General features: G+C 41.0%; 1 protein-coding gene across 2 annotated transcripts in view; it reads left to right on the forward strand.

The window, feature by feature from the left end:
- Positions 1-518: 518 nt before the first annotated feature.
- Positions 519-20,218, forward strand: part of RNF216 (ring finger protein 216) — a 120,275-nt gene continuing 100,575 nt past the window's right edge. Inside the window, exons 1-5 of one of the 2 annotated variants that reach the window (XM_040231356.1) lie at positions 519-678; positions 8,949-9,070; positions 14,600-14,733; positions 18,008-18,862; positions 19,806-19,882. In XM_040231356.1, coding sequence (XP_040087290.1) covers positions 9,004-9,070; positions 14,600-14,733; positions 18,008-18,862; positions 19,806-19,882 — 1,133 coding nt within the window. In that variant the 5' untranslated portion in view covers positions 519-678; positions 8,949-9,003. The remainder of the gene's footprint in view (positions 679-8,948; positions 9,071-14,599; positions 14,734-18,007; positions 18,863-19,805; positions 19,883-20,218) is intronic. The other variant, XM_040231362.1, reaches the window with a different exon arrangement.

A 20,218-nucleotide genomic window follows, 5' to 3' on the forward strand; every position in this document is an offset into this window, starting at 1 on the left:
CAACAATTATCCCCATCACTCTGTCCTTTTCTCTGCCTTTTCATCAGTGTGAGTGCGTGTTTCCAAACACTTCCTGCCTGAGCCAGTATTTTAATTGGTTCGTTAGTTCACCAGTTATCGACTTGTCCACTAAAATACAAGTTTCATGAGAACAGGGACCTTCTGTACTGCTTTTGCTCCAATTCCTAGAACAGTGCCTGGCACACAGGAAGCCCTCTGAAAATATGTTCCGTGAATGATTTGCCAAAGGCAATGGGTGCAAATAAATGCAGATCCAGGAGATTTCCATGGTCACCCGCTTCACGCTCTGGAGCTGAAAACCCCAGAGTGATAGCGACACCTCACGGGGCTCCTTTCGTCCTCCCGCCTGGTGGCGAAGTCAAGACTCAGCCCACGGCGAGCCGGGACGAAGGACAGGAGTCCCTCTCTATGGTCTTACTCCCCAGACCCCTCCTCCCTAGCCCCCTGCGTGCCTCTATGGTTCTTCCTGTCATTAGTCGGGAGGGGGCGCTGTGCGCAGGCGCGCGGTGACGCCTCGGCAAGGCCGGAAGGAGCGCAGCGGCGGCCTCGGCGGCGGCGGCGGCGGCAACCAGGCTGTCGCGGCCGCTCCTGCTGACTGGAAACCGCGACGACAGAAGACCCAGAGGCTGCCTCGCGAGCCGGCGAGTCGAGTGGCGAGTAAGTATCGGCCGCGGCTCCTCGGCCGGCTCTGTGGCGCGAGTGGCGTCTTCACCGGGCGCCTCCATTAAGCCGGGGGTGGGGGCGGGGGCTCGACCGTGAAGGGCCCCGGGGGGGCGGGGGCCGGGCCGGGCGGCTGCCCCGACGCGAGCGAGCCCAGGGCCGGCTCCGGGCAGCGCCGAGCGGCTGGAGCAGCGGGGCCGGCGGCCAGGCACGAGCGACAAAGGCACGGGCGGCCGGCGGACCCGCCGCGGGTCCCGTTACTTCGGGAAGTTTCGCGGGCCGGTCGGTGGGTCGGCCGCGCGAGGACTCGAAAGCGCCGAAAGACTCGAGTTTCCTCGGCAGCGCCTCCCGGGAAGCGGTGGCCGTGGAGCCGAGCGCGGCCCGGAGCGCGCGGGGGGCGCAGCGCCGTGACTTTGAACTCCGACGCGCCGAGGTGGGGGTGGGGGTGGAGCTGCGGGCCGCGGTCCCAGACCCTCGCGGCTCACCTCTGCAGGGGCGTCTTCCCTAGAAGGCGGCCGCTCGCTGCTGCCCGCCCTCGTGAGGACTCCCCGAACCCCGGGCAGCGCAGGGAAAGCGAACCCCCGCCCCGTGTGCTCGGAGTGCTGGGCGGCGAACTAAGGCGCTGTTCCGCGTGGGTTGTGGCTCGAATGCCGCCTGGGGCGGTTGTCGAAAACTTTGGGCCGCTCGGGTCTCGTGACCCAGCGCGCTGAGAGCCTTGCGGGGTCTCCGCGACGGCCGCAGGGCAGGGTGCCGACCTCAGCGAGTGGAGCGCTGTGGTCAGTCGGGGTGCGTCGTGAGGAGCGCCTGGAGGGGGCTGGGCTGAGGCTTTTTGATACCACGAGAAGATGGCTTGCGCGGCTGGGAGAGGGCACGGCCGCGTTCAGAACGCTGGCCTGCAGGAAGACCGCGGAGAAACGGCCTTGCTCCGTTAGGTTTTTTTTTTTTTTTTTTGCAGAAGTCGTTTATAGTAGCTGGGAGTAGGAAGTGGCTGGATTTAAGGAAATAGCTCGAGAGCCTGGGGCTCTGGAGACTTTCGGAGCTCCCTGTTAACGTAAATAGAGGCTTTATAGTTTCCTCCTGAAGGCAGGCAGCAACTACAGAAAGAGAAGCAGCCTTGCAGCCTTTTTGGAGAAGTGTAATGAAGGAAGTTGAGCTACGAGTCTGGAAGACTGAAAGTTTATGAAATAGGGTGGATGAGAGAGCCTGTGCTCATGTTAATGAGTATTTACAGTGTTCTAGGCTGTGGTAAGAGCTTTACAGACGTCATAATTTTCTTTAGCTAGATACTGTTCTAAGGATTTTCCATATATTAACTCTGAATCCTCGATAACATGGCTTTTGTCGTCCCTTATTTTCAAGAGGGAGAAAATGAGGTGCTGAAAAAATAACTTACCTTGTAAGAGTCTAAGCTGGGACTCGAACCCAGTTTGGCTCCAGAGTTCATACTCCTAATTATCCTGCTATACCTGTGAATATTCAAGAAGTTCTGACGTATTTACTTTTGCCAGGCTGTATGCTGTGTCCTGAGGCTTTGGATATGAATTGCACAAGAGTCCTACCTTCTTGGGGCTTCCCTGGTGGCTCAGACAGTGAAGAATCTGCCTGCAGTACAGGAGACTGGGTTTCGATCCCTGGGTTGGGAAGATTCCCTGGAGAAGGAAATGGCAACCCATTCAAGCGTTCTTGCCTGGAGAATCCCATTAACAGAGGAGCCTGGTGGGCTACAGTCCATGGGGTCGCAAAGAGTCAGATATGACTGAGGAACTAACACATTAACTTTCAGTTCCCTACCTTCTTGGAACTGTTTTTAGCAAAGGAGGTGGATGTTAAGCATAGCTTCCTAAATATTTTATTGTGGTAGTACTTGGAAGGAGTGCGAGACATGAACAAACACTAGTCTGGAAAGGTTTTTCTCTGAGAAGTGAAATTTTAAGATGGGGAACTGAAGAATAAATAGAATTAATTTGGTCAAAGAGAGGCAGAGACAAGAACCTGAAGTTTCACAGCACTTTCTAGGACCTGAGCCGTGGTTTCTGGAGAATGGTGAATAGGGGAAGAAGTATGAGGTGGGGCTGGCTGTGTCAACAAGGTCATGTGAGGCAGGGTTTCATAGGCCATGGTAAGGATTTTGGTTCTGCCATGAAGAGATTTGTGGTTTAAAAAACAAAAACAAAACTCCGTGCTATATGAAAATTCATTGGGGGGTACAACTTGTAGACAGTGTTGGGATAGAACGGGCAGGATGTCATGAGTTAACGGAGGATTCAACTTTAAAAATATCGTTGAAAACATTGATTTCTTCTTTGTGGATTGAGGATATGCTTGCTTATCCATCCCAGTTTCCGAACCAATTTTCAGTTGACAATTGGAGAAGAAATCTTAATGTTGTATGTTAAGCTCGTTAGCCTACCCACTGAAAAGTTTGAATAATTTCTGGTTTAAAACCTTTCGTGTTGTAAAAAGATACTGATAACAGAATTTTTAGAGCTCTTTGAAACCACTTGAACTCCAGACTAATTGTTTGCATATCATCTCTGATTATGGATGCTATTTTACCTTAGTTCCTTCATTTTGTATGTATATTGAAATTAACATGCATTGCATTTTCTTTTTCTGAACTCATCAACTTCATTGTTCTTTCTTTATAGTATCACCATCGTCCAGTCCTCTGATCTCAACATCGAGGTCAACTTTGACTCCTTGCTTCTTCTTGCCCTGATGACCAGTTACATACGAAATCCCATTGTTGCACTTTGCTGGTGGTCTGATGGTTAAGACTCCGTTGCAGGGGGTGCAGGTTCAGTCTCTGGTTGGGAAACTGAAATCCCACATGCCATGTGCTGTGTCCTTAAAAAAAAAAAAAAAAAAATGACTCTAACCTTTATAATTAGTATCTTACATCTTTTCCTTCCTCTGCTTGCTGTTACCTTTTACCTTTGGTTCCCACTTCACTGACTCTTGTTTACTGCGTTTTCCTGCCTCTGGATGTCCTCTGAAGTCTGTCTTACACTTCACAGCTTGGTCGTTGTTCCTAAAGCACAACTCTGCATTCCTTCCCATTGGGTTAGAAAATAAAAATTAGAGCTCTGCTTCACTTTTCTGTTAGCAAACCACCTCTGAGCTTAGTGACTTAATATAACAGTTTTACTTGTTGGCAGTTTTGTGGGTCAGGAAATTGGAAAGATTTCACCTGGGGCTTTTCTTTTTTTTTTTTTTGATTCACATGCTGTCAGCCACAGTGGCTGGGACTGGAGGATATACTTCCAGAATGACTTCTTTATTCAAATGGCTTGTCTGAGGCTGCTGGAAGACAGCCCAGCTGCCTTTCCCTCTCCATGTAGTGTCAGAGCTTTCCATGTGGTCTCTCCAATAGGGTAGTCAGACTTCTTACACGGTCACTCTGGGCTTCCAGAGCCCTTGATGGCAGTGCTACTGTCTTAAAACTAGGCGTGGAACTGGCAGAGCATTCAGTTTAGCTTAAATACTGTTTAAATATGGCTGTCTCCCCTCAGCCTTCCCTGACTGCCTGGCCTCTCCTAACTGTCACAGTCTTTGTCTTGCAGTAAAGACCATGCTTTGTAGATACTCAATTGTGTGCCTATTTTCTCTCACTGATGGAAGTTCTGTGAGGCAAGATCCACATGGGATTTTCCTTGTTATTCCCCGTGATGCATAACACAGATTCTTTAAGTGTTAAGTAAATCATACCAGTTTAGTGTAGAAAAATTAAAATTAAGGAAGCAAAAATATAAACCTACTGCTTAGAAATAACCATTAGCAACGTTTTTGTGTTAATTTGATACTGATTACATGTTAGTACAGGATTACAAAGAATGGCCATCTAAAGATTAAGATGAGAAACTAGTATTTGAATGAAGAGCAGTAATCATTTATAGACATTTTTTAAAAATATGCTTGGAAGTGGTTTTGTGAGGGCTGGTATAACCTGGGCATGTCAGCTTCTCCCAGCCTGGCCTGGCTCTCCTTTGCCCTCCTTTCCTTTATTACCCCAAAATCAATGTTGCAAAAGTGATGGGCATATTTTTGGAAATTATTCTGGAAAGCAGCAACACCACAAAACCCCAGAACCCTACAGTATTATATTAGGAGCATCTGAAAGGAAAAGTGGAGAAGTGATGTGAATAGAGGAGTAAGAAGGAAATAGTTGGTTTAAGACAGACCTAAGGACTCTGGTCACAAGAAAGGAAAGATGCAATTTTGACAGTAAAATTGTATGAGAGAACCATGGATGATTCCCATCTTTTCCTGACTTCCTTTGTTTTCCAGATTTTCTATAATGATGTAATTTTTTATTACACTACATTGTGTAATACTTTATAATTGATGAAGAGAATGAGAAACTGGTTGTTTTCACGTAAGCCACATTACTTTACTTAAATATGGCTGTGATAAACAGCTCCAATCTCTGGCAGAGGAAGTTATTTTCAGAGTCACTCGTTCATTTAACAACTGTGAATAAGACGGAGTCAAGGGCATATGGAGAAAACAAAATGTGAACTCTTTCTCATCATGTGTTGATTCATTCACAAGGAAGAGAAGTGTTTAAGAAAAGATCATTAGGACAATTGTGGGAGGTGGAAAGGAAGGAACATAGAAGAAGTACCATCCAATTTTCTTAAACTCTTTCAATATTACCCACATAAGATTCTTAAAAAAAGAATTCTCCACTGAGTAATGAATTGATGAATACATGCTAATTTCTGGTTCTAATTTGGAAGCTTTAACTGGTATATTTGACCATAAAGTATAATCATAAATGTATATGATGATTTTTATAATTAAAGGCAAGAAATAATTGAACTGTTCTTTCTTGAAAGGCATTTCCTATTTCTGAACTCCACTTTGGTGTCTGATCATTAAGTGAAAAGACATATATAGGTTCTTGTTACTTCCAGAGGGAAAATGGAATTTCCTAAAGAAGGAAGTAAAAGTTTTATGTGAATAGTTATAATACTAGTGAAAAGTAGCTTGGAAGAGGAGAGTAACCCCCTCCCATCCCTACCCTGGTTGGGCTGTATTATCAACCCTTATTATTAACAAAAACTGTACATCTGCTCTTCCCATTTCACAAGTCATAATAATAATCATAAGGTGGCCCTTACTGTGTGCCAGGTGCTGTACTAAACACTTTATATGGATTTAACTCAATTTCAGAACAGCTGTGTTCTCATTTCATGAAGAAAGAAATTAGGCCTGAAAGGTTAAGCAGTTACGCATAGTCACTGATCACGCATGGTCACTAATCGACTGTTGGTGAAGCCTGGGTTCATACTTAGACAGTCCGACCTGAGCCCAGATGAGGGGACTGAATGTCAGGGAGTTAGATGACCTTTACAGAGAAGCTAGTCAGGAGGAGAAATTTCATTCAGACTTCTCTTCTCGCTGCAGCTTGGGGCCACTGTTTATGCCATTCATGAGGAATCTTGCTTTTAAAGCAGCACTGGTAATCTGCTTAACTTCAAAACTTAACAGTCTAACCAAGTTAGATATAAAATAAATCACATTTTCCTTTGTTTTCCAGTGTAAAATTGAAGGAATCTAGTTGTGGTAAAAGAAGAAATAGTAAATTTGAAATTAAGTGTTCAAAGTACTTTTTGAAAGTTGTATTGGAAAGAAAAACACTTGAATAAAGGCAGTTGAAAGTAGACACCAGACCTCTTTCCTTTATACTATGCCATTTGGAAATAACATCATTATTTCAGATGAGATACCTAAGCTTATGCTTGGATTTATAATTTTTAAACATTGAGGTACCTTTGTCCAGTTATAGATATCAGAAAGTTCTGTTGTAATACTTAAACACAGTCTTGCTATAAAACTGTAGTATCTTAAGTTGAAAAATGCTGACATTATTTGATTATCTCTTTATAGACATCATATTATGAGAAGCCATGGTCTAGGGCCTACCTCTTTTGAAGCACGTGGTTTCTCTCAGGAAGACAAAAGAGATTTTCTTAAGAAGAAAAACCTTGAGTCTGTAGGTTACAGATAGAATCTTGGAACTAAAAAGGTGCCGTAGCAGTTAAAATTGTCCGCCTTTGGTTCTTACTTGATTTTCATTCTTCTGATGTCCATCAGATAAAATGGTTCAAAAATCAAACTACAGAAAGACTTAAATAATCCTCTCCTCTTGACCCTCAAATACTGTTTCAGAGAGGCAAACACTCTTTTTTCCCCTGATAGTGACCTTTTTCTTCTCTAACCTTGCCATTTACAAAAAGAGAAAAAGAACTTACCTGTCTGGCTGCACCAGGTCTTAGTTGTGGCGTGTGGGCTCTTTTAGTCGCGGCATGTGAGCTGTAGTTCCCTGAGCAGGAATTGAATCTGGACCCCCCTGCGTAAGGAGCTCAGTCTTAGCTGCTGGACACCACCACTCTTAATAATTTTTTGGTGAATAGAATATTTGTTTTAATGTACAATATTTCAGTCTTTGCTTTTGTGGACAACACTTTTTCTATCCTATTTAGGATATCTTTCCATGGGGAGGGAGGCGGGGGGGCCACATGTACACCCATGGCTGGTTCATGTCAATATATGCGAAAACCACCACAGTGCTGCTGCTGCTGCTGCTAAGTCGCTTCAGTCGTGTCCGACTCTGCGACCCCGTAGACAGCAGCCCACCAGGCTCCCCCATCCCTGGGATTCTCCAGGCACGAACACTGGAGTGGGTTGCCATTTCCTTCTCCAATGCATGAAAGTGAAAAGTGAAATTGAAGTCGCTCAGTTGCCGCCGATTCTTAGCAACCCCATGGACTGCAGCCTACCAGGCTCCTCCATCCATTGGATTTTCCAGGCAAGAATACTGGAGTCGGCCCACCATAATATTGTAAAGTAATTAGCCTCCAATTAAAGTAAATAAATTATTATTTTTAAAAAGATATCTTTCCCAGCTCTGATTTTTGAAGGTATTTTATGTTATCTTCCAGAAAGTTTATTTTACCTTACCATTTAAATCAGCAGTTCACATAAAAATTATTTTGTCTAAGGCATAAAGATGAGGTCTAGTTCTTTTATTTTTCCCTATCCTCCCAAAATATAGCTTTCCAGTACAGTGTCATACAGTTTAAAAATCATATGTTTACATTGTTCTGCAGGGCTACTTTTGTCATAAATGTCCACATGTGAACAAATCTGTTTCTGGACTCTGTTCCATTGGTCTTCTTTTGCCAATACTACATTGTCTTAATTACTATAGCTTTAAAACAAGACTTAATATCTGATAGTGTAAATTCTCTGTCTTTTTGGTTATGAATGCTTTGCTGATTCTGGGGTCTTTACTTTTTCTTGTAAATTTTATAATCATCTAGTGCATATCCATTTTAAAAATCTGAGGCTGTGATAGCAGGATATCCTTCTTTTCTGTAGCTGAATATTATTCCATTTTCTTTACCCATTCGTCTGTCATTGGACACTTAGGTCGTCTCCGTGTCTTCACTGTTGTAAATAGTGCTGCAGTGATCGTGGCAGTGCAGGTATCTTCAAAACAGTGATTTCATTTCCTTCAGTTGCACACCCTGAAGTGGAATTGCAGGATCATGTGGTAGTTCTGTTTTAAAATTTTGAGGAACTTCCATGCTGTTTTCCATAGTGTCTATTCCAGTTATAATCCCACCAACAGTGTAGAGTTTTCCTTTTTTCCATATCCTGCTAGCATTGTTATCTCTCATCTTTTTGAATGAATGATAGTCATTCTAACAGGCGGAGGTGTTTTTGATTTGCCTTTCACTGATGTATAGTAATGTTGAGCACTTTTTAATATACCTGTTAGCCATTTGAATATCTTAATGTGAGATTTTGGATTATTTGTGATTTTTGCCATTGAGATGTACGAGTTCTTTATATATTCTGGATTTTAGCACCTTACTAGGGGTTATGATTTGCAAATATTTTTCTCCCATTCAGTATGTTGTAGTAATTGAGTTTTTAATTTTACTTTTTAGAAAATCGTTTATTTCCTTTTATTTATTTTTTTGTTTAATTTCACTTTTTAAAAATGTATATCCCATCTAGTCTTTAATCCTTTGTTCATCTTTTGTATGTTCTTTTGCAGGAATTTAAAAAAAATTTTAGTTTTTCCTCTTCTGTTAACTTAGTTATTCATTCAAAAGACTGAAAAAATTTTTCTTTTTAGTGTTGTTTTCATTTTATAAGCTGAGAATGCTATCTTGACTAGATATGTGGGAAGAGTTTTGATACTTCTTTATTCTTAATAATTTTCTTTTTCTTTCTCACGCCCTTTGGAATAGGTGGTCGCCATGTTTAGATATTAGCAAGCACATAGGTGTACATCTGCGTTGGAAAATGGCAGAGGGAAACAGCAATGAAGAGGTGATTCACTTAAACAATTTCCACTGCCACCGGGGACAAGGTAAATGTGCCCATTTTCTCTCTTTCATCATTGCTTTTTCCCTTAGTCTTGTTATATCATATTTGAAATTAATCTGTTTTGCACCATATAGAATCCAGAAATGTTTCCTTTTCAGACCTCAGAGCATCAGATTTAAATGGACTCATTAGACTAGAATTTTGTGTTGAATGGTGATGCCTGCTGGCATGAGTGAAGCTGAAGAGTCTTCCATCACAAGAAGAATGAATCTTAAGAGAGGAGAGCGGGAAAGTGGTACTTCTCAGTTTTTGAAGGAATGGTGATTGCAGAGGAGTACAGTTCCTCTAGGGCTGTATGTTCTGATCGTACTTAAGGTGCTGCTACTGCGTTTCTGGCCCGCTCATACAAGGCCTGACTTCTTTTTTGCCATAAGGGTGGTGTCATCTGCATATCTGAGGTGATTGATATTTCTCCCGGCAATCTTGATTCCAGCTTGTGCTTCTTCCTGCCCAGCGTTTCTCATGATGTACTCTGCATAGAAGTTAAATAAGCAGGGTGACAATATACAGCCTTGACATACTCCTTTTCCTATTTGAAACCAGTCTGTTGTTCCATGTCCAGTTCACAGTTAAACCTAGGCTAAAAGGAAAAAAGTTATGCTGATGAATAGAAGCTTAAAAAGTCCATAGAAGAGGTTGTACCGTTTTTTATGCTTTGCTATTGATAGTACTTTGTATTTATGAAGACTTTCCCAGCAAAAGATAAAATTTTATATATATGGCTTTCAGAGCATTTAAAAATGAGCAGGGAATTCCCCAATGGTCTAGTGGTTTAGGACTCCATGCTTCTGCTGCAGCGGGCGCAGGTTTGGGGAACCAAGGCCCCACATGTCATGAGACACGGCCAAAGAATTAATAAATAAAATTTAGCAAATTTTATCAAGCAGATAAATAGAGAAAAATAAATTTGCTTAAGCTATGCAAATTATAAAAACAGAAGAAATACCAATTTTTTAAGCTATTATTAATAGTGTATTCTAAGTTGGTAGTGATTGTAGCCATAATGTGTTGTTATTTAGGAAGTTTTAAATTCTAGCTATATTTGTATATATGATCAGTTCCATATTTTCCAAACATGCATATCAAATTAATGTTGTGGGGTGTTTTTTTTTTCCTAAATTGGATCTTAAATATACTTGAACAGAGTTGCTTTAAGAACAACTAATTCTGGAAAACTACTAACTTTGGAGATATATTTTTCTGCTCAACAAACTTTATTTTGCAAACATAGTGAGGATTTGTTTAGACATAGAGTTGTTTTTATTAGCTGTATTAATAATTTCTACTGTGTCATCTCCTTAAGTGTTTAAGTTTTTAAATCATCTTTATTGAGATATAATTTACATATAATAAGTGTATACATTTTAACTGTATATATAGTTCAGTGACTTTTGAAAAGTGAATATACCCATATAACCACCACCTCAGTCATGATATAGAACATATCCAGGAAGATTCCTTTATGCCCCTTTGCAGGCAGTTCTCACCCAACTCCTGACCTGCTTTCTGTCACTATACAATTTCATTCATCCATATTGTTGCATGTATCATTAATTCAGTTCTTTTTAATTGCTGAATATTATTCACATGGAAATTCTATACCCAGTGAAGGTAGGGTTAAAAATGAAGGTAAAATAAAGATTAAAAGTATAAGAATGAATAGAAGATACATTATGCAAATAGTAACCCTCAAAACAGAGCCTTTCAGTTCAGTTCAGTCGCTCAGTTGTGTCTGACTCTTTGTGACCCCATAAACCGCAGCACACCAGGCCTCCCTGTCCATCACCAATTCCTGGAGTCCACCCAAACCCATGTCCATTGAGTCAGTGATGCCATCCAACCATCTCATCCTCTGTTGCCCCTGTCTCTTCCTGCCCTCAATCTTTCCCAGCATCAGGGTCTTTTCCAGTGAGTCGGCTCTTCACATCAGGTGGCCAAAGTATTGGAGTTTCAGCCTCAACATCAGTCCTTCCAATGAACACCCAGGACTGATCTCCTTTAGGATGGACTGATTGGATTTCCTTGCAGTCCATGGGACTCTCAAAAGTCTTCTCCAACACCACAGTTCAAAAGCATCAATTCTTTGATGCTCAGCTTTCTTTATAGTCCAGCTCCCACATCCATACATGACCACTGGAAAAACTATAGCCTTGACTAGATGGACCTTTGTTGGGAAAGTAATGTCTGCTTTTTAATATGCTGTCTAGGTTGATCATAACTTTCCTTCCAAGGAGTAAGTGTCTTTTAATTTCATTGTTGTAATCGCCATCTGCAGTGATTTTGGAGCCCAGAAAAATAAAGTCTGACACTGTTTCCACTGTTTCCCCATATATTTCCCATGAAGTGATGGGACCGGATGCCAGGATCTTAGTTTTCTGAATGTTGAGCTTTAAGCCAACTTTTTCACTCTCCTCTTTCACTTTCATCAAGAGGCTCTTTAGTTCTTCGTTACTTTCTGCCATAAGGGTGGTGTCATCTGCATATCTGAGGTTATTGATATTTCTCCCGGCAATCTTGATTCCAGTTTGTGCTTCTTCCAGCCCAGCGATTCTCATGATGTACTCTGCATATAAGTTAAATAAGCAGGGTGACAATATACAGCCTTGACGTACTCCTTTTCCTATTTGGAACCAGTCTGTTGTTCCACGTCCAGTTCTCTGACCTGCATACAGGTTTCTCACGAGGCAGGTCAGGTGGTCTGGTATGCCCATCTCTTTCAGAATTTTCCACAGTTCACTGTGATCCACATAGTCAAAGGCTTTAAATTATCAGATAACATACACAATTCAGCCAGAAGTGTCAATAAAGATAAAAGTTTTTAAAAAGTTAAAGAGTCTGGGATGATAAAGCAATTCTAATCTCTATATGTGTAGTAATATGATATCAAAATATACAAAGAGAAAATTGACAGAACTGAAAGGATAACTGGACAAATCCACAGTCAAAATGGGAGATTTTAGCATGTTTCTTTCAATAACAGAGAGAGCAAACACACACAAACATTGGTATGAATATAGAACATTGGAAGAACATGATCAACAAATTTGATATAATAGACATAGGAATGTTGCACCTAATATGTTTGCCAAAATTGACCATATTTTGAGGTACAAAATAAGTTTCAAGTTCCTACATACTGGTGGTGGTGTAAGTTGGCATAGACAATTTAGGAAGCTGTTTGACGTTGTCCACTAAAATTGAACGTATGCTTTCCCTCTGCCTCAGCACTTCTAGAATGTACCCAGCTGAAATGAGTATACCAAGACAGATATACAGGAATATTCATAACAGTATTATCCAAAATAGCCAAGACTGGAACCAACCCAAATGTCGAATGTCAACAGAAAAATAAGTAACTTATTCATACATATTCATGTAGTAGATTACATACAGAGGAAACTGCATAATGCAACATCAACGTCATGGGTATATCTCAAGTGGAGTTATTTGCATGGAAGCCAGAAACGAGAATTTTATACTCAGAAACTGATCTGTGGCGTTAGGCTCCTAATATGCTAGAAATGTGTTTACCAGCATTGGTGATGGTCACACAGGTCACACAGGCCTTTTGTATGAATCATAAACTTTGTTCTGTTATACTTTAGGTTTTTAAAGTATGTATTGTAAAGCTAGTGTGTTTATATGTGGTGTTTTGGGGAGTATCTTGTCAACCATTGGGATTCACTCTGAGGTGATAGGTTTAAAACCAACATTTTTGCTGGGTGCCCCAGGCTTGTTGTCTGTCTGTTTTTCTGGGCTAGTTCTTCCTCAGAGGAACCTACAATTTCTGCATATAGAATCTAAGACTGTCTGCCAACATTCAGGGGGCCAGTTAACAGAGGCAGCAGAGTTACTCATGGCTGTTTCAGTGACATGCCTTTTCTCTCTTGGCCTGGTGTCTAGTGACTCTCTGTGTTGGTGACTCTTCAGAATGGACCTCCACAGGGTGGGTCTTCTTGGAATGGCTGAATGAGAAACTTGGCAAATCCTCTTCCCAGAATTAACAGTGAAATTAGAATTGTCGAAAATAACCATTTAAAGACTGGAAATGAACAAAGGCGTACAATAATTGAGAATATTTTTCAAGGAAATCTGTGATTCTGCAACATGGATTAAGCTGTCTCTGGTCAGCTGCCCTCTGCAGACTGTGGGTTTGAGCCTTTTCCACTCCTCTAGATTTCTTGCCTCTGAAAATCTGCTGAGAATTTTGTTTAAATCTCTTGCTAGCTATCATTTCCTTTTTTCTTCTTTGTGTTCTAAAAAGAAGGACATTTTTTAACTTTCATTTTTACTTTTTATGAGCTCCTTTACTGTCATTTAAGTGGAGTTTCAAATGCAGTGGTGCTGGTCACTTGGATTCATTCTGCCAGCCCTCTACAGTACAGTTCTGCAGGCCCTCAGTTCAGTCAGTTGTTAGATACATCAGTCTGCTATGTAGGTAGCATTGGACTTGGAATCAGACAGCTTAACTGTGTGTGAAGTACTATAATAAATAGGCATTTTATGTGGGTTTTCTAAGCTAATACAGCTGTTTTCAGTAGGCACTGTTGTTCACCTTTCTTCAATGATGAGGAAATGGACGCCTAAAGAAGTAAATAATGGCATCATGTAGCTAGTATGTGGTAGAGCTGAGATTGGAATCCAGGCAGTTTTACCTTAGATCTCATGGACTTGCCTATTTTAAACTGCTATCCTTGGCATCGCCACAGCCCTGTTACAGGGATGAAATGAGATAATTGGTTTTATATTGCTTTTCAAATTGTTGGATACCATAAAAGTACATGAGGCATTAACCTTGAGAAAAATAATTGTGCTTTCTAAAGGAATTGTCAGTTTGTGTTATCCAGTAATTCATATCAAATGTGATCTATCTTCAAACGAATAAAAGGAGTTAGAGACCTTGAACAGAATTATTACATCTAGATGGCTAGTTGCACTCTGGTTATGTTTAAAAAGGAAACTAGAAAGTTTAACTTGCTTACTGTCGTAGATGCTAAATGGGTATTTGACTACACCACTGAAATATATTTGCATAAATAATACTCAAGATTTATATGTAAGATGAGCAAACTTTAATATCAAATATTAAGTGAAAATTTTACTGTTTCTGAGTGAGTTTTTTCAGACCTATCAGTTTGAATAAAACAGTGTTTTATATTCCCTTGGAGGAGTAGAGATGAGATGGGAGGCCATGATTTCACTGTTTAGTCGCCAGTCAAGAAGATTTTATCAACAGATTCCTCCAGTCTAGTATAAGAAAAAGTTGATAATCTTGAGCATAGTAATTGTCAGATTTTCTCTGATGATTCCCAAAATGAATTATTGGCAAAGATCAGCACAGAAAGCTTATTTTAATGCTTAGGTGCATGTGTTGCCTGAGGAGATAAGTTAACACTCCAGTAGCCATGAACTTGGCTTTAGGTTTGACCCTTTTCATGGCAAAGTTGAATTAAAGGACTGAATATGATTATGCCCACCTCCTGATAACAGTGTTCTCTCTGCCTACTTTTAGACTGGATCAATCTCAGAGATGGACCCATCACCATATCTGACTCCTCTGATGAGGAAGGGGTTCCAATGCTGGTCACGCCAGCTCCTCAGCAGCATGATGAAGAGGACCTGGATGATGATGTCATCCTGGCGGAAGTGAGTTTTCTGAAATTTACCATGATGAAATATATTTCAAGTTAATAATTGATTCTTGGGACACTCAGTATTAATAGAATAGCTGCGAGTACTGTTACAGCAGTATTTAAATAATGTTGGAGTTACCTATTCTTTGAAGATTTGGTAGGATTTGCCCTAAAGGCATTTGGGCTGTTTCTTTTCATGAAGGACAGTTCTTGGAAACTGTTTGAGCTTCCTCTGTGGTGATTGACATGTCTAGATTTTCTGTTGCTTTTTATTGGTTTTTTTCACTGATAACTTTTCAGTGTTTTTTTAATGTATTTAATAGAACTAAACAAAATAGCCTGTTCTTTCTATTCACTCTACTTACTCTGAATCTATGGCTCCTCCAATTTTCCTTTTCTGTTTTAGTGTACTTGTGGGATTTTTTGCCTTTTTTCTTGATTTGGGGAGTTAGCCATTATTTTCCCTCCTCTTTTCTCTTTGACCCAGTCCTGAGAACAGCTAACCACTTCTGTTGGCATAGGGCCTCCCTGGTGACTCAGATGGTAAAGCATCCGCCTGCAATGCAAGAGACGCAGGTCTGATCCCTGGGTCGGGAAGATCCCCTGGAAAAGGAAATGGCTACCCACGCCAGTATTCTGACCTAGAGAATTCCATGGACTGTCTCTGTACATTTGCCTATTCTAGACCTTTTATATGAATGGAATCATATACTGTTTGGTCCTTCTTTCATTTAGCATAAGTTTTAATGGTCATCTATGATGTAGCATGAATTGGTACTTCAGTTCCTTTTTTCTTGCTTCATACTGTTCCGTTCTGTGGCCGTATCACATGTTGTTTCATTGATTGATGGACATTTGCGTTGCTTCTACGTTTTCACTATTATGAATGATGCTGCTGTGACCATTCCTGTGGAAGTTTTCCTGTGGACATATGCCTGGAGTTGACTATGTAGTTGAGTTTTGCCTAGTGGTTCTACTTAAGAAACTGAAATTTAGTGAGTGAATTCATCTAGTTTTTGTTTATTAACATGACTATTATACTTTGTTCTCTCTTGGTGTTTAATATGCTTTACATTTTTATTGCTTAAATAAAAATCTTTCACTATGTTCCCTGCATCTTTGAGGTTTTATTTATATTGGGGTCATCTGTTCTTGCTGGTGATTTGAAAGGTTTTTATCCTTAGTTGTTTTTTTGTTTTGTTTTGTTTCTTCAGTTGCTCTAGTACTTAGTTTTATACTTTCAGATGCTGTTCTTACATATGTCCTTACATGTTGATTTATCAGCTTTGAGTGTATCTTTTGATCCTCAGCTTCTCTTATTTTCCCTCCCAACTTTCGATAGTTACTGTAATTTCTACAAAACCATGATTTAAAACGTATCTTAAATAGCTAATTATTTCATCACTCCATTGTATTCTTGCATCTCTCTTTTCTTATTTCATTCACTGTGTGGTACAGATTTCATCATATGTGTCACTCGTCTACCACTTCTTTTTTCATTAGTTAGATATCTTCATGTAGTTTCTGTGCTGGTTGTTTTTTATTACTACTCAACTTTGAATGCATTTGAAATTTTCCTGGACCGGCTCTTTGTAGGTATTTTATGTTGGGGAAGGGCTCAGGCACTGTTCATGGCTAGCAGGAATTCTTCCTATGACAGGGGATGTTGGGGCTGCGTGGGGCGGAAAGTGTGCTTACACGCACGTATGCTTGTTTCTTTCTTACTGCCCAGCCGTGATTGCCACCTCCAGAGCAGCCCAGATCAAAGTTCTCTCTGTCCTGCCTCACTGACAGCCTACCTTCAGCAGGGACATCTGTCTTCATTCAGTCTAACCTCCTCAGAAAATCCTTGCTGCCAAACAGTGAGCAGATTCCCAGTGTTCAAACAAGGGACTATTGGTTTTCCCTCTGCAGGCCACACCACCTGCTTTGGAGAACTCTGCCTTTCTGAAGCTTTCTCTGCCTGCCTGAAATCTGGATGTACTTCTCCGACTGCATTTATCAGCTCCTCCTCACATATATTGTGATTTGGGATCACAAATGTGTGTTGGTTTATTCAGAGATTTTCAGTTCTTTGTCTCATTTTCTCTGGATTGGAGTGATTTCAGAAAAGATCAGGGTCAGAGACATCTTTATTCTGCTACCTTAAAATTTGGCATTTTACTTGTTAAATTCACAAGTAACACATGGTTGTGTTCTCTATGGAAATTGATACAATACAGAGAAAACTAGTCTCCCTTCACCAGCCCCTTCTGCCCCAGAGATTTCCCAGAGGAACTGTTGCCAAAGGCTTGGCACATATCCTTCCAAATCTTTTTCTTTGAATTCACACGTGTGTGGGTTCATGCATGTATGTATATATTCAATGTGTATATACACATACATGTTTTAGAAATGGGATATTTATGTCTGTGTTCCATTTTTTCCCAAAGAATAGGAATCAGTCTGTGTGTGGCGTTTTGTGGCTTTTCTTCACTTAACATATCTTGGTGAAGTTTCCATGTCATCACATACAGAACCACCTCTCGGGGTGGGGGTGGGGGAGAGTCAGAGAGTATTTTGTAAAGCAGATAAATAGTTTACTTAACTGTATGCTTACGGACAAACTTAAGAATGCTTCTAGTGTTCTCTTTTTATGATGCAATCAGTGTGGCAGTGAATACCCTTATATATACCCCCTTTGGATACATAAGGGTGTATAGGATTGATATTGAAAAGTGATATTGATAGATTATAAGGATATACTTTTTTTTAAAAATAAGCAATACCACATTCCTCTCCTAAATTCACCAGGAAGGAGTGATGGTAAGTTTTCCCACATCTGTCCCACATTGAACACATCTGTGTTTAATGTTCTCTAACTAAAAAGCTGTTTGCCAGTCTTGGCGAGGGGGTAGAATCTCATTTTAACTTGCATTTTGCTAAATTACTGATGAGGTTTAGAGTCTTTCCTTGTGCTTATTGACCGTTTCTCACTCCTCTGCCGTGCTGTCATTCTTTCATTATTTTCTCTACTATGCAGTTACTTTTGTTTTATGGTCACAAATGAAATTATGATTCAAACTATAAGTCAGGCTTCAATCTCTGAATGGCTGCTTTGATTCTTATAGTTACTATAGTGTGATCAGATTTCAGTATGAAGATAAATTTGAAGAATAGGTCTTATGGGGGGGGGGGTTGTTTTTGTTTCTTAACCTGTCCTACCTCAGAAGCTCAATATAATACATAAGGAAATAGACACAAGAAAAAAATTGAATTGTCATTATTAAAATTTCATTTTTTCTTAGACATACAAACCTCAGACATCACGACCCAATCTCATCAAACCAGCTGCCCAATGGCAAGATCTCAAAAGATTGGGAGAAGAAAGGCCTAAAAAATCTAGAGCAGCCTTTGAATCAGATACGAATGGCTATGTTCCCGTGTATAACAGATCATTGTTTGGTTCTGGGACACAGGATGATTCTGAGGATGACTACGGTGAATTTCTAGATCTTGGGCCTCCTGGAGTTTCTGGATTCATGAAGCCAAGTGGCCAAACAGAAAGAGAACCTAAGCCTGGACCAAGTCATAACCAAGCAACCAATGACCTCATCAACCCCAGATCAGAGCAGAAAGTCATTATCTTAAAAGAAGGTAATCTTTTTCCAGAAGCTGATCCTTTGGACACTCAGAACCAGTCATCTGAAGAGTCAGAGACAGAGCTTTTATCCAACCTCGGAGAATCATCTGATATCCTCGATGACCAGGCCATCGAAGAAGACTGCTGGTTAGACCACCCTTACTTCCAGTCTCTGAACCAGCAGCCCCGTGAGGTACCAAGCCAGGTTGTACCTCAGGAGCGGCGTCCAGAAGCAGAGCTGGGCCCACTGCTATATCAGCATGAGCCCCGGGGATCAGCTTTTCCAAGACCGCCGTTTGTGAGACGGGAGTCCCAGCAGGATTGGATTCCAGACCCTGCTTCTCCTCGGCCTGCCCATCCTCTGGGAGAGCTTGAAGACCAACAACTAGCAATAGATGATGAAGAGCCAGGCCCAGCATTTCCACTAGAAGAAACTCAGGAGCCCAATTTGGAAAACCTTTGGGGGCAAGAAGCTTCTGACGTAGACCAGGAACTCATTGCACTGTTGGTGAAAGAGACAGTAAGTTTTATTTTGATAAGTAATTATACACACAAATATATTGTTTCCTTTTATTACTAAAGCATTGTGAATGTGGACTCATTTTCCTAATTTCCTAGATTTATAGACTAGAAGAAGAAAAGCTGGAGGTACAAAAATTAAATCAGGATTCCTTAATCTAGCCTTAACCCCCTAAGCATTCCCCCCCCTGGGATTCTAGCTGCAGGTTGTGGGTGCCCATGCTGCTGTCATGAGTGGTCCCTACAGTTTTTAAAAGGAATTGGGTTAACTCCAAATTCAAACCCTTCAAGCAAGTTTATAAGATGACCTAGAGCTGCACTGTCCAATATGATAGCCTCATTTGGCTGTTTAAATGTCTTAAAATTAAATGAAACTTAAATTTCATTTTCAGTGGCACCAGTCAGATTTTAAGTGCTTAATAGCCACATGAGTCTGAACAGCCACCATGCTGGAAAACACGGAATAGAGCATTTCTGTCTTTATACCAAGTTGTGTTACGTACCACTGACCAAGAAAGTGAATGCAGGGCTTTGTGGGCGGCCATTTGTCTTTGAGCAGTCTTTTAATCCTTCTTCCCTGGGTGTTTTTCATCTGGTCTGCTGGATCGTGCGCTTCTAAGGGTATATGTACACTAGAAAGTGCCGTGTTCATCTTTAGGCGCCCTTTGCTCAGGCTGAGATGCTCAGTATTTACTGAAAGAGAGAAAAATGAATACATGGAATGGGGGCAGAGGACCAGGTGGTCTCCAGGGACCTTTTTCCATGTCCTGTGTAGACAGATAAATCTGGGCACCTAGTGTGGAATTTTAAGCCAGACACAAACCTCCTTTATAGTCCTTTTCTAGCGTTTAGTCATTTCGTATACTTTTTGCTATCTGATTTTTATTGCAATTTGAAATTATTCTAGGGAATGACAAATAAATAATGTATTTATTCCTTCCTAGGAAGTAAGATTTCCTGATGTAGCAAATGGGTATGTTGAGGAAATAATTCATTTGAAGAATTACTATGATTTGAATGTGTAAGTATACTACCGTGCCTTTTTTTTTTTTTTTTGCCGTTAAAATGTACTTAACATAAAAATTTACCATTTTAATCATTTTTAGGGTTTTCTAGATGGCTCAGTGGTAAAGAGTCTGCCTGCCAATGCAGGAGACTAAAGCAACACGGATTTGATCCCTGGGTTGGGAAGCTCCCCTGGAGGAGGGAAAGGCAACCCACTCCAGTATTCTTGCCTGGAGACTCCCATGGACAGAGGAGCCTGGTTGGCTGCAATCCATGGGGTCCCGGAGAGCTGGGCACAACTGAGCGGCTTAGCATGCACATGCACAGCCGTGTTTAAGTGCACAGTGCGGGG

The sequence above is a fragment of the Oryx dammah genome, unplaced genomic scaffold, assembly GCF_014754425.2.
Source record: "Oryx dammah isolate SB20612 unplaced genomic scaffold, SCBI_Odam_1.1 HiC_scaffold_2, whole genome shotgun sequence".
In the NCBI taxonomy this organism is placed as follows: domain Eukaryota; kingdom Metazoa; phylum Chordata; class Mammalia; order Artiodactyla; family Bovidae; genus Oryx; species Oryx dammah.